The sequence below is a fragment of the Malaclemys terrapin genome, chromosome 20, assembly GCF_027887155.1.
Source record: "Malaclemys terrapin pileata isolate rMalTer1 chromosome 20, rMalTer1.hap1, whole genome shotgun sequence".
Lineage (NCBI taxonomy): Eukaryota > Metazoa > Chordata > Testudines > Emydidae > Malaclemys > Malaclemys terrapin.
The window spans coordinates 16,796,924-16,810,833 of NC_071524.1; the positions used below are offsets into that span (position 1 = coordinate 16,796,924).

Below are 13,910 nucleotides of genomic sequence, written 5' to 3' on the forward strand. Positions count from 1 at the left end.
TAGCATTTCACACCCGCTTTGCCAGGTCCATGCTGTGAAAATCCTGCTAACCTCTGGGCCTCGCTACTTCCACATAGCGGTGAGTTCCAAAGTTTAGCTAAACGTTTGCATTGCTCCGTTCAGTGAAGTTTCTGCCTCAGCAGGACGCCTGACTTTTAACAGCTGCAATTTGTGTTTGCTCCGTCGCAGTCACAGACAGCAGTACCTGAGTGGCAGAGGCGCCCGTGCAAAGGTGCTTTAGAGAGACAGGGAGCTAATAAACGAAAGGTCCTTCGAAACCGCCCTCACAGGGAAGCAGGAGGATGGCTGGTTTGTTCCCCTTCTGTTAATGATGATGACAGCTCACAATCATCTTCAGACTCAAGGTGAAATTCAGTCGTGGAGGAACCAGCTTTTGTCTGGGCAAGGTGCGCACCTGGGGACGGCTCCTGTGGTGTCTGGCCTTCACCCCAGTGTATGCCGGGTGGGTGCAGCCCTGTACAGCCTCCCCCGGGGAGCTCTGCAGCTGGACACAGCAGCCCCTACACGCACCAAGGCTGTAATCTGATGCATGCCGCTTTCCCCTTGCGGGGTATTACCACCCTCCTCAGAACAATTAAGACAACTGCCCGTTGCGTTTGTATTTGATACTGAATTCCAAGGGAAGACAGAGGCCTGGGGCTTGGTACCAAACCCACTCCCTTTGGTCTAGTCAGGTGAAAAACAGAGAAAGGTGACCCAGCAAAGGGGCACCAGCTGAAACTCATGTGTTTTAACTAGGAGGGGGCAAGGTAAGGTCTGGTATTCCTGATGGGAATGTTTTGGGCAGAGCCAGGCTGCCAAACTGTTAAGGAAGCCAGCCAGGACTGCTGGGGGGGTTAGGTTTTAACTCTAGAAGATTTTACAAACACAAATATTTCCAATATTTACTTTATTTTTAAGTCCGACAAAAAAAACTCCTCCAGTCTGTCTGGCTATAAACATGCCCCTGTGTTAGCTGTAGCCAAAGCCTGCAGCCTTGGAGAACCCAGAGAAAGGGCTTAGCTGTCTACAGTACTTACATGGTCCCTGTCACTGTAGTACCGGAGCCCCGCACCACCCCTGAGGCAGGGCAGAGCTGTGATCTCCCTTTTAGAGGGGGAATTGAGGCCCAGCACCTCAAAAGGTGTATTTAGGTGAAGTGGCCAAGGTCACAGAGGGATTCTGTAGCACAGCAGGGAATGAACCTGGGTCTTCCAAGTCCCAGCCAAGCACCTTAACCCCCAGACCATCCTTCCTCTACAGTCTCATTTCATTGCCCAGAGAAACAAGATCAAACAGGGAGCAGCAGAGATTTCCAGCTGACCTTTCACAGCCACCTAAAGTGTTAGATGTCTGCTTCCCAGTCACATTAACTGGGTGCCCAACTCTCTTCAACCTTAACGTTATGCGGTGTTAAGCTCAGGGGGTTCCGTACCACCACAACCGAGGAAATGCATTTGTACAAGAAACGATCGTTTTATTTAAACTGACACAGTCCCTTTAAACTGACACAGTCCCTTTAAATGACTCAACAACTGGAGCAGGGAATACGAAGCAAAACACTTTAATGATGGCTCTTGGGGGCTGCTTAACCATTTGTTGACTAGAATCTGACGTGCCCCCGCTACCCTGCTTGACAGAGGCGCGTAGAATAGAGGCCATCACCCGTACCACAGCATCCAGAACACGGGTGTTAATGGCTGTGGGCTGGAAAGTGGGTCCACCACATGGAGAAGAGTTTGGGTTTAGAAGGGTTTTAAAAAGGGTCTTGCCCTCCACCCATGCTGCTGAACCAGAGAAGCCCAGAGCAGTGTGACCCTTTAGGGCCCTTCCTGCTTATGGGACATTTCTGCATAAAGGAACAAGGCAGCCTGGCTGCTCACACTGTAACTGTGCTGTCCTGGAGAAACCTTTTAAATAGTTTTAAAAACGGACAGGTTGATGGGAACCAGGAGTAAGACACTAAAATAACAAGGGGACCAGGGCGGGGGTGGGGAAAGAGTCCCGGCGGAGCTCAGCTAGACGATCATTTCTAGCTGCCTGGCGTATTCAATGACTTGTTTAGCTAACTCTGTCGACGGGATGGTGGTGTCTTCGGGTTTCTGCTGCTGGCTGCTGAAGCTGTAGTAGTTGTGTGGACCCAGAACCCAACCGCGCTAAAATAAAGGGAAAAACACATTTTATTCGAATTTTAGGAGTTTCAAGCCCTCTCCTGATTTATGGGTTTCAAGGCTGTGCGTTATTTCCTCTTTACAGGGTGGCTTGAAACCCTTCCACCTTCCTGGAGGCGCAGGGCAGAATCCCAGCCAGTTCAACCCTTCCAGATAGGTTACGCCATGGGGATTTCAGATCTTAAGAACCACCGCGTAGTCTGGCTGGACTACATCTCCCATGATACACCACAGCCAGGAACTCCCGCAATTCACCACTCCTTACCAAGAGGGGAGAAGGTGGTGCATCATGGGAGATGTAGTCCAACCAGAAAGCCTGGGTCACAGAGGAGGCGGGGAGCAAAAGACAGGCAAACTACAACTCCCATGAGGCACTGCGGCACTGGTTTTGAATAGAGGGTTTTGGCCCAAGTGTTTTGTGGGGAAAAACAAACAGCCCTGTATTCGCACCAGCTCTAGTGGCTAACCATCCTGCCGATATACGAGCCAGGCTCGAATCTGGCTCAGCCTGCCAGAGCTGTGGCAGCTTTGAAGGACTAGCAGGAATAAAGAGTAGCAGAAATGGACTTGTCAACAAAGCCAGTAGGTCAGACTCTGCTGCCCACACGGCCGCAGGTCAGCTGACAGTGGGGTTCTCTTTAGTGACAGCGGCTCACACACCTTCTTGGCGTATTCCGTCATTTTCTTGGGGGTGTTGAAGAACAGAACCCTGGTGGCTTCGTTGAAGAGGATTTTCTCATAAGCCTTCTCAATGCAGCCAGCGATTTCATCCCTGACACCAGAGGGAAACAAGGTGGTTAGACCTCTGCCTTCGAAAACAGCACGAGACATACAGCAGCAACAGAACTCAACGGGCTGGAAGACTGGATTTCTACAGGCAGGGAGGAAGGCGGCTAGGCCAAGAGGCTCACACACATGGGGTGATTTGGAGAGCCCAACTTGAGACAAGGAAGGATGGCCCAGTGGTTAGGGGATTAGCCTGGGACTCAGGAAACTGGCGTTCAATTCCTTTGAGTCAGAGTCATAGGGTTTAAGGCCAGACGAGACCACTAGATCAGCTGGTCTGACCTGTCTGGCACAGGCCATCAGCCCCACCCAGCACCAGCATGCTAACATGAGACCAAAGTATCTCAGCCCATAGAAGACTAGACTATTGTATGCCAGAGGAGGGCACCAGTGCCCAAGGCCCCTGCAATGGCAGTGAAGTGACTGAGATAGACGCAGATAAACCAGGCCGGGAACCCACACCAGAAAGAGGGGAAAAAAAATCCCTTCCTGACCCGGTGTCTGGCCGAAACACAAGCCACAGACTTGCTGTGTGAACTCGATCACTCAGTGCCTCGGTTTCCCCATTTGTAACAACGGGATAACAGCCCTGCCAGAAGGGGGGATGTGAGGATTAATCCATTACAGCCTGGGAGGTGCTCAGACACTATGATAAAAGGGACCAGAAAAACACCACAGATATGAACAGATATTTTAAAGGGCCCTTTGAAAAGGGGGCTCAGGTGGGTCACCCAGAATCAGTGGGCACTTAGGAGAATTTTTGCCATACTGCTGTGGCAGGATTCACACAGTTACTTTCCAGTCAAAAGTATCTCCCTCCACCCTTGCATTCCAGCCGCTCCTAACTTTCTCAGATCCTAGGTTGTTCCATGCTTGGGCTCCCTGAGGTTAGCCCTTTCTGAGCTGTGGGCATGTGCTGGGCGGGAGGGGATGGTGATTTGGAAAGTGCTAAGAGGTTACAGGAAGTATGTATTACATGCTATTTCCTATGTGAGTTTGTTTCACAGCAGCTAGATTGTATGCTTCTTAGGGCCAGGGGTTTTGTTCTGTGTTTGTACATCTCCTAGCACAGCGATCCATGACTCGGGCGCCTCGGTGCTACCATAATACACCTAATGGAAGAGAAGCCACTTCCATTACAGCGTGCACCTTGCAGCCACTTGGAAAAACTCCAATTTCCCTGACACGTTCCAATGGGAAAATAAATTCCTCTGGACCGATTCATGATGGCAAGACGCCGATGCCCTAGCTTGTTAGCTGCTCTTCATCTTATCAGGTGCTTTCCTGCATGCTCTGGGTTCCCTTTAACAGCCCACGCTGAGGGTGGATCGAAAAAGCCAATAGGAAAAGAAAGACTCACCGAATGGTGTCCAATAAGATGTCGATGAAGAAAGTGTAACTCTCAGCAGGGATGTTTCCTTTGGCCAGGAACACTTTGTTGTAGCTGCCTTCCATCAAGTACTAGCCCAGGAGAGAAACAGAGATTCAAGGAGTTTGTCTTGGGGGTTGGATTAATTGCTCCTGAAGCCAGGCCCACTTTAACCTTACTCCCCAATGCAGTTATGCCATGCATGCACGTGCCTCCACCCACTGCTAAGATGCGACCACCTCTAGGCTGCACCGTGGCTGCTGTTTAACAGCGCACAGCAACACTGGCCCAGAAGCTACGACTCAGTGAAACAGCGAGAGAAGTAGGATGGCACTGTATTTTTCGAGGGGTAACGCTCCAGTTCTACCCAAACGCATGCTGGGAATCTTTCCTAAGCGGTCAGGGCCTGTTTTACAGCTCATCCAAAAAGCTGGCAGCTGTAGCAGCACCGTGTCCCCTAGCCCCAGGCTGGGGTGTTGGCTCACTGCTGCCAGGCAGATGCTACTGGTGTTAGTACCCCTCAGGCTTTCGCTGGATGGCTCCCATCCATGCAGTGACACAGCCACGCACTGAGCCCACCCCACAGTAAGCCGGAAAGGCCAACAATGCATAGAACAGGCACAAACACCAGTAACCCAAAGCCATGGGCAGAAAGGGGGTAGGCCACCAACACTGCAGTGGCAGGGCCAGCGGCAGGCCGAGCAGGCCGCGGTGGGAGCAGCCGAGGGAGCTACCTGCTCTAGCGAGACGGGGTGTTTGATGTACACGTTGGTCTGGATGTCCTTCGCTGGGAGTCTCTCTAGCTCGGTGTGGAACTCAGCCACGCGGTTCTGGGACAGCAGGAAGAGCAGGTTCAGTCCTAGCAGCTGATGCTTGTAAGCGGAGTCCGGTAACTCATCCCTACAAGGAACAGCCGTGTATTCATTTCAATAGAGGCCCAAAGATGTTAACAGACCCAGTCACTGTCTAACATTAAACAAGGATCCCGAGAGCTCAGCCTGCTTAGTACCCTGGCGCACACACCATTAAGCAGCCTGTTACCCTTTTGGTACAGGTAAAAGAAGGAAAAACCCTGAAAAGCCTTGGAAATGTAAAGCATTAAATAAGGGTTTCATTCTAGCAGCATCCCTTGGTCCCTTTCCCTCCAGCCGGCTGACAGAGCAGTGGGTGAGAACGCTCCTTTCTGGGAAAAGCAAAGATGTTCGCTGGAGCCGCCGCTGTTAAAGTCTGATCCTGTTTTATCCCAGGCAGTGGCTGAGGTGGTGCTATTATCTGGCCCCTGTCCCTCGCCTGGCCATCTCTCAGGAGCAGGATGAAGGAGTGCAGAGGTACCAGCTACGATGAAGCTCGCTCCAGTAGCCTCTGTCTGTTTTTGCTTATCCCCCCTTTTCTCCCCCGCCCCCATCTCTTTCTTTAAGGACCAAAAAAAAGAGAATGACAGGTGGAATAGCCCACCCCCTCATTAATTTGGCCACCAATGAGGACTAGTTTCTAACACACCAATTTTGGTTTATTAATTTCGGGCCCATGTTTTCTGGCTCACAGGCATTATTTCAACATAGTCCTTGAGCGATAGCAGGAAGCTTTTGGTTCGGTCTAATTCAGTTTTTCTGTTTGGCTTTTTTGCACCCGTTTAGAACATTCTTTATTAAAAGGGGACTAAGATCTGGGAGACTTACCCGAGGCCTGGGAAAGGATCGCTCCCAGGGAACAGCACGGTGCTGCTAGTTGTGTTGTGCCCGTGCAGTGGTTTTGTTTGGGGCACCTCTCCTGGGCTGCTATCAGAGACAGGATACCTGACTAGAGGGCCCACTGATCTGAGCCATTCACTGCAGCAGGAGATTGGACCAGAGCGTCACCGGGATCCAATCCAGCGTGGCAGGAGACAGGATTTTGGACCAAAGGGGCCACTGGCATCAAATATACCAGACTAGCTGAACCAAACCATGTGTATTCACACTACCAGCAACGAAAGTCTAAGGAGGTCAGTACTCCCAGGTATCGTATGATGGGAACGTCTCCCATCCCACAGGGGTCAGTGGTTACGCTACGAAATGCTGGGGGTCCGAAATGCTGGGGCTACTCACTTGTAGTCAAAGTAGTAGCATTTCAGCTGAGCCATGTATCTCTCGAACGATGGGATGTCTTTCTTCAGAATGCTCCACTGGGCTCCGATTTCCAGAATATCCCCTGGCACAGAGAGAGATGGAAAGGCAGAGTAAGAGAGCTCGACTGGCGGAGAGCAGTGGGGCTTCTCGCCTGACCGAGATCTCAAAAGGCTCCCTTTTCTATTCGCAGCACTGCAGCGACGCCAGGGCTGAACAAATCTCATTCGCCAGGGGCGCGTGGTCAGGAAGGAAACCCCCTCCGCCACATATAGCCAGCCCCCTTCATCAGGGAAGTCTGCCCTTTCACTAGAAGTATCAGTCAGGAGGCGGATATCAGACCCAGTGCATTTTGGCCATTTGCCACGCAACACAGAGACAAACTGCAGCTAAGCTTGCATGGCCTGCTAGTCGGGGGAGGGACGGGGGGGTTGGAGAGACAGGACAGGACAAGCTCCTTCTAGGGAATGCAGAGAGGATACTCACTGGCTAATATAAGCTGCTGCTTCGTCAGTTTCGTGCCTGTAGTAGGCAGGAAGTTGAGCTCCAGCAGGGCTAGCTGGAACAGAAAAGCAGAGCCGCGTTACACGAGACCGGACGCTAGGACAACCAAGACGTAGCATTCCACCAAGGGCCGTGGGGGCCTGAATGCAATGGGGCTCAGTCCAGTTCCTTGCAGCACAGGTGGCCACAATGGGAGACTCCCTCAACACAACTGGGTGGCAGGCTAAGGCTGAGTACACCAGAGTCTTTGGCAACGGAGTTGCCAGGTTGGGCCCCTCTTGGCGGAGGGGGTGGACGGCAGGCGTGCTTACGCTGGCTGTACCTGTCCTGGGGGCAAAGAAGCCTTTGGTATTGCTCAGCTCGCCCCTTTCAGCAGTGCTACGTTCAACCAAAGCGTTAACAAATGCACACTGACGGTGGAGCACCAGCCCTGCTACAGCTGAGGTGCAGAACAGCTCTCGGTTTAAAGCTGGACTTTCCAAAGCGCTCAGTTCTGCCAATTGATCCTAAGCCTCAAACGCTTACAGCAATACCAGGGGTTCCTTCACATCAGCCACTTCTGGGGTGGAATGCTACAGCCACTTACCAGCACCACAATTTTGGGCAGGAAGTGAAGAAGAACCCAACATTTAACCGAGACGGCGGTGGTCAGGAATTTAAGGAGGCAGGATGTAATTAACCCAGTAACTCTGGCTGAATTCCAACCTAGGTAACACCCCAATTCTTACCAACAGTCCCTTGGGATCTTTAACAGGTGGCCTCAACCTTGGGTTCCCCTCAATCCTACCTTAGCATGATGCTGGCGCACTGGGCTGACTAGCGACTTAGCGGGCACGACAGCAGCACTTGAGCAGAGATTTGTAAATATTAAGGCACAAATGGCCCGTGGGAAGCAGACAACACCTTCTGACTCACCAACCCCACCTCCTGCAGGATCCCACGATTCTCTCCCCCACACCATTTCTGACACAGGGGTACAGCTCTAGGGTCCGGCCTGCTCAGGTGGAGACAAAGGTGCCAAGTCTCCTTGGAAAAAAGGCACTTTGAGGATCATTCACCAAATCTCTCAGACATATTTTAAGAAGGAATCAACTGGGCCACGCTCCAGCTCAGATTCCAAGTTCCATCTTGGCCTCCCTAAATTCTGCTCGCCTTCAGTCCGATACAGGATTCTTCTTCACCTCCCATGTCTTAAGCTACCATGCTGCACTGCCATGGGGTCGCTCAACAGCTACCACCCCAGAGGTGGTTGCATTTCAGTGGACTTCGCACACAGTGTTCTGGGATCGTTCCGTCCAAGGGACCCTACAGAAGCACAGGAGATACGGTGTCTTCTGCTGGGACCCAGACTCTGTTCAGGAAGCAGCAGCCACACCAGGGCCAGAGGATTTTACACCACACTGGATGCCCACATTATTATTCTTGCCTGGACCAATGCGTACAAGACATGCCGCCCTCCAATAAGGCTTCTTTCCTACTGTCTCCCGGATGACATTTCCCTCTCCCCAACTAACCCGCAGTCCCAATTCTCCCTGGCCTGCCTGCCATCCAGCCTCACTACTCCGTAGGGACAAGCACCCTGCCAAAGACCGACCAGGATCCCCACCAGCCTCCTACCCTGCCCTGCCCTCCACCGGGGCAGTGGCAAAATCACAGGGGTGAAGCCGAAGGTGGTACAGAGGAGCGAAGCTAAACCCAGGGGATGGAGAGATGCCAGCCCCTAGAGCACGACAACAGGACCCCTAATGGGGAAAAGTGGGGTGAAGGGCTCCCCCTCCAGCAGCAGAATGGTCCCCACCCTCCCCCTCGGCAGAGGAGCGGCCCCTCTCCCTGCGCCAGCCCCATCCTGGGCAGGGGGGTCCAGACCCGACACCCCCCCCCCCGCCCCCAATTCAAGGGATTCCAGCCCCTTCCCCAGCTCCAAAACTCCTCGCCCAGTCAGGCTCCCTATCCCTGCACCCCCCATCTCCCTCTCAACCCCATCCTCCCTCTCAGCTCCTCCCCCCAGCCCACAGCTCCCCCCCGCATCCTCTCTCCCCTCCCAGCTCCTCCCCCACCCCTCATCCTCTCCCCCCAACCCCATCCTCCCTCTCCGCTCCCCCCGGCCCACAGCTCCCCCCCCGCATCCTCTCTCTCCCTCCCCTCACCCCCCATCTCCCCTCCCAGCTCCTCCCCCACCCCTCATCCTCTCCCCCACAACCCCATCCTCCCTCTCCGCTCCCCCCAGCCCACAGCTCCCCCCCGCATCCTCTCTCCCCCTCCCCTCACCCCCCAGCTCCCCTCTCAGCTCCCCCCAGCCCACAGCTCCCCCCCGCATCCTCTCTCTCCCTCCCCTCACCCCCCATCTCCCCTCCCAGCTCCTCCCACACCCCTCATCCTCTCCCCCACAACCCCATCCTCCCTCTCCTCTCCCCCCAGCCCACAGCTCCCCCCCGCATCCTCTCTCCCCCTCCCCTCACCCCCCATCTCCCCTCCCAGCTCCTCCCCCACCCCTCATCCTCTCCCCCCAACCCCATCCTCCCTCTCCGCTCCCCCCCGGCCCACAGCCCCCCCACGTCCTCTCTCCCCCTCCCCTCACCCCCCAGCTCCCCTCTCAGCTCCCCCCAGCCCACAGCTCCCCCCCGCATCCTCTCTCCCCCTCCCCTCCCCTCACCCCCCATCTCCCCTCCCAGCTCCTCCCCCACCCCCCCGACCCTCCCCCCTCGTCCTCCCTCCCGCTTCCCCCCAGCCCCCCCCCATGACCCCGGCCCCAGCTCCCCCCGCCCCCCGCACCTTGAGGCGGCCCAGCGCCTCGCCGCACTTGCTGAGGTTCGGGCTCTTGCGGTTCCACTCGCCCTTGAGCTGCTCGTACATCCCGGCCGCCGCCTTCAGCCCCGCGGCCGCGTCCGCCCCGTTCACCACCAGCCCGGCCGCCGCCATCGCTGCCATGAATCGGCAGCCGCGCCGCGGCGCCGCCCCCTTTACGGCCGCCGGCGCCGCGCTGCTTTACGGCCGTCCCCCCCCATGGCAACCGCGGCCTGCAGCCAACAGGGCGGGCGCGCGCCTCGGTGACGCACCACGAAGCCGCCTGACCGGACGAGGGAGGGCGCGCGCACGACGTCTGACGTCATCAGCAAGGGTCGGGCGGCGCGCGCGCGCCGCCTGAAAGCGGGAAGGCCTTTGCCTTAGGGTGTGTGACATCTTGGGGCAGTGCGTGACGTCAGGAAAACGGAATGCGTGACGTCATAGGGATCGAGGATGGGCCCCCGGGAGGGGAGCGGATGTGACATCATTGGGCGGGAAAGAGGGGGGGAATGATACCCTGAGGGGAACATGAAACCCTAAAGGGGGCGGATGTGACGTCATGAGGGGGTGTGATGTCATGAGGAGATGCGCCGGTGTCAGAAGGGAAGAGGATGTGATGTCATGAGGGGGTGTGATGTCACGAGGAGATGCGCCGGTGTCAGAAGGGAAGAGGCTGTGATGTCATGAGGGGGTGTGATGTCACGAGGAGATGCACCGGTGTCAGAAGGGAAGAGGCTGTGATGTCATGAGGGGGTGTGATGTCACGAGGAGATGCGCCGGTGTCAGAAGGGAAGAGGCTGTGACGTCATGAGGGGGTGTGATGTCACGAGGAGATGCGCCAGTGTCAGAAGGGAAGAGGATGTGATGTCATGAGGGGGTGTGATGTCACGAGGAGATGCGCCGGTGTCAGAAGGGAAGAGGCTGTGATGTCATGAGGGGGTGTGATGTCACGAGGAGATGCACCGGTGTCAGAAGGGAAGAGGCTGTGATGTCATGGGGGAAATGTGGCATGGAAAGGAGGGCGGGTGTGATGTCATGAGGGGAGGGGAAGTGACATCATAGGGCGGCACGGGGCATAATCAGGCTGGGTAATTCCAAAACCGTAAATCCAGCTTCAGAGCATCATGAGATTGTTTGAAATGATAATTACTGGGCTCTCTTCCTTTGCCTGCAGCTTTCTGAGCCTATAGCGGGTGCGCAGGCCACACTTTCCAGCTGTTCTCCACAGGCGAAGGCTAACAATGGGGTTTTTAAAAATGAAAGTGGAGATTCTCCTGTAAGTCCGTTCTTCAGGACCAGGGGCTTTTAATAAATTTATCAGGAGACTCATGATGAAATCGTGAGAATTAGCACAATGGGAAACTGAGGCACACGGGGTGTGTGCGTGTGACTTGCCTTCTCTGGGTCTCTGAGTCCGTGGCAGAGCCAGGAAGAAAACCCAGGAGTACCAGTTCCAACCCTCGGCTCTAACCTGTACAACACGTGCCCTCTTAATCCTGTGCTGTGCCAAATTATTTTGTGAGGTTACATTCCTTAAATGTTTAGAAGGTGTATTGGGTCCCTTGTGGGGGGAGAGGCCGAGGCTATCATTGTAACTACACATTACGGAATCTCCTTTAGGTCTTCCCACTATGGTTTTCCACCAGGTGGCGTCCCATACCTGCCATAACATCAGCCAACCCTGATTCTAGCTGCTCTCCCCACATCCCGTAGAGAAGGTTTCATATAAAACTTCCTATCTTCCAAAACCTAGTGGATTTCACACACTTGTGCTGCTTAGTTATCTCCTGTATTAACACCCTCCAATAGCACAGCACGAGGTTTGTTTCTGATCCCTAGAAAAGAGCCACAAGATTTACGTAGAACTCCAGTTTAGAGCTGGTTTCGGGTCACATGGGCTTGTGATGAGTTTAGATTCACAGCCCCTGAGATTCACGGGGAAGTTTAAGTTCAAATGATCTCAAGACAAAACCCAGCTAGAACTGGTGGTTCTTCATGTTTTTAACACAAACCCCAGTTTGTGTAAATTGACGTAGGTCCATTGCTGTCAATAGAGCAATGCTGATTTACCCCAGTTGAGCAACTGGCCCCAAAACTGAAATCCCTCTGGGGATCCTAGGGAGTGGGAGGCAGTTAATTCCGAATTCAGGCCCAGATGCACAAAAGTATTTAGGTTAAGTGCCTAAAGACTCCTCCAAGCTGTGACCTCCAGTTCACTCTGAAACTCTTCCCTGACTGCATTCCAATTCAGTATTTAAACACTGCCTCCCAAAAATCCTCCTGCAGTTTCAGCTGGATAGAGTGGTATTCTTCTTCACTTCCCATCCCAAACTGCTGTGAATTACTGCTGTGTGCTGGTAAAATCAGCAGCTATGCTCCATCCCAGAGCTGGCTGCATTTCATTGCTGGGAGAGCAACCATGGAAACAGCTACTGCCTTTCATGCCTTTTACTAGTAGATAAAGTGCTCCCTTCTAGAAGAGCTGCCATGTCCCACTCCAGAGGTGGTTGCATTTCGGTGCTGTATGAAGTAATCCCTGTATTTATATCAGTTTCATAGGTAGCTCAGTCAAGTGTTTTACTATATCAGGGTTAAATATGATTATTCTTAATGAAGTGGATAGAAAGCGTCAATGTTTCGTTTATTCTTCAGGGTCCCTGTGTAGAAACCAAGAGACGCAGAATATGCAGCATCCTTTTGCCCTGCTGGTGCCGCTGCACATACAGGTTTGCCTGCTGTTGAAGGACTGCGAGTGGAAAGTTGTGCTCAACGATTTTGACAATCTAGGTGGGGACCAAGCTGTGTTTTTTAGGCAGCGCCCAGTCACTAGCATAGCGTCTGTGTTCCAGAATCTGACAGACTCGGCCATAGACCTGAATGATAAAAATTCGGTGAGTGTGACTTTTTCAGAAGGCTTGGCGGGGGGATGAGGGGTGTAGAACAGGGCTTGATTCTGCTCTCACATCAGCTCTGATCCATTGGGCTCAATACTCCCTTTTTTGTACAGGCAAATTTGCCTGTGTAAGGTTGAGATGGTTTAAACCTTCCCACTAGTAAATTTTACCTACTCGACGCTTGAACAAAGCTGGAGCCTGATTCTTTTCACGCTTATCTTGGCGTAAATCAGGAGTAACTCCACCCAAGTCAATGGAGTTACACTGGTATAAAACCGTCACAGCCCCCGAAAAGTCATTGATTTTGAAAGTTTATTTTTTCGGTGGCAGCATGAAGACGCTTCCCCAATAGTCTTCATGCTTAACAATAGCTGTAGGATCAGTGTGGTCGGGGTCGTTTTTAGATAGGCTTGGAAGGATTAGATTTCCGTTGGTAAATGTCAGCACATGTAAATATCATACACATATAAACTGACAAAAACAGCCATTGATAACCATCGAAATGTACAGATCAGCAGAGTAAGAAAAAAGCTGCTTGAGAACGGATTAGAGTTTGGTGTAAGGCTACACCCTTTGCATAGTTTGACATGTGATGTTGACAGTTTGTGTTTTAACAGCTAGAAAGCTTGAATGTTTTGAATCTCAACATCTACTGTCATTAAGTAATTATTGTCTGACCCGCCCCATTGGCTGACCTCCCGAAATTTCCCGCAGCTGTGAAAATTTAAATCAATAAAAATTTTAAAATGCTTAAAAATCCACATTGATATTATCCGTCAAAATTATCAAAAAAATCAAAATCGAATTCTGCCAAGCCTGTTTTTAGAGCAGGGGACTCCTGGGTTTTGTTTCCTGTTCTGCCACTGGAATGGTGGAAGGTGATCCACTAGAGAAGAGTGTGGTATGCTGGTTGGAACAGGGGAGTAGGATGTATTCGCAGCTCTGGGAAGGAGAGTGGTCCAAGGCAGGGGAATGGGAGTCAGGATTTGCAGGGTCTGTTCCCAGCTCTTCTGATGCTGGGAAGTGGACAGAGAACCAACAGCCAGTTTCACCTCGACTGTTAAACAGCCCTGCGATTTGTCTTTGAACTAGAGGAAAAGTCCTGGTTAGCACCTGTCGACCCAAAGTTTCAAAGCTTTTTTCTGAACTGTCTGCTTCTCCTTTCTGACAGCACTACCTGGGCTTCCCGTACTACTTGAAAATCAATCTAACCTGCATCACTCAGGTACAGTAAAGAGATCGCGTTGCAATTGGAGTGTGCAGCCACCAGGGTCTTCACATGCCACTGCCGTTTTTA

The 13,910-nt window shown here is 52.9% G+C and overlaps 2 protein-coding genes across 2 annotated transcripts in view; one reads left to right on the plus strand and one right to left on the minus strand.

Annotated features, from left to right (window-relative positions):
• Positions 1-1,452: 1,452 nt before the first annotated feature.
• PSMD8 (proteasome 26S subunit, non-ATPase 8) lies at positions 1,453-9,889 on the minus strand. The gene is made up of 7 exons (XM_054010274.1): positions 9,708-9,889; positions 6,918-6,990; positions 6,414-6,516; positions 5,061-5,226; positions 4,318-4,418; positions 2,832-2,943; positions 1,453-2,156 (listed from the first exon to the last, which is right to left on the minus strand). Exons 1-7 carry the CDS (start codon positions 9,861-9,863, stop codon positions 2,019-2,021), a joined length of 849 nt encoding a protein of 282 aa, XP_053866249.1. The 5' UTR covers positions 9,864-9,889; the 3' UTR covers positions 1,453-2,018.
• Positions 9,890-10,907: 1,018 nt separating this feature from the next.
• The window catches only part of CATSPERG (cation channel sperm associated auxiliary subunit gamma), a 41,102-nt gene continuing 38,099 nt past the window's right edge, over positions 10,908-13,910 (plus strand). The window contains exons 1-3 of the mRNA XM_054010286.1: positions 10,908-10,995; positions 12,372-12,610; positions 13,785-13,838. Coding sequence (XP_053866261.1) covers positions 12,404-12,610; positions 13,785-13,838 — 261 coding nt within the window. The 5' untranslated portion in view covers positions 10,908-10,995; positions 12,372-12,403. The remainder of the gene's footprint in view (positions 10,996-12,371; positions 12,611-13,784; positions 13,839-13,910) is intronic.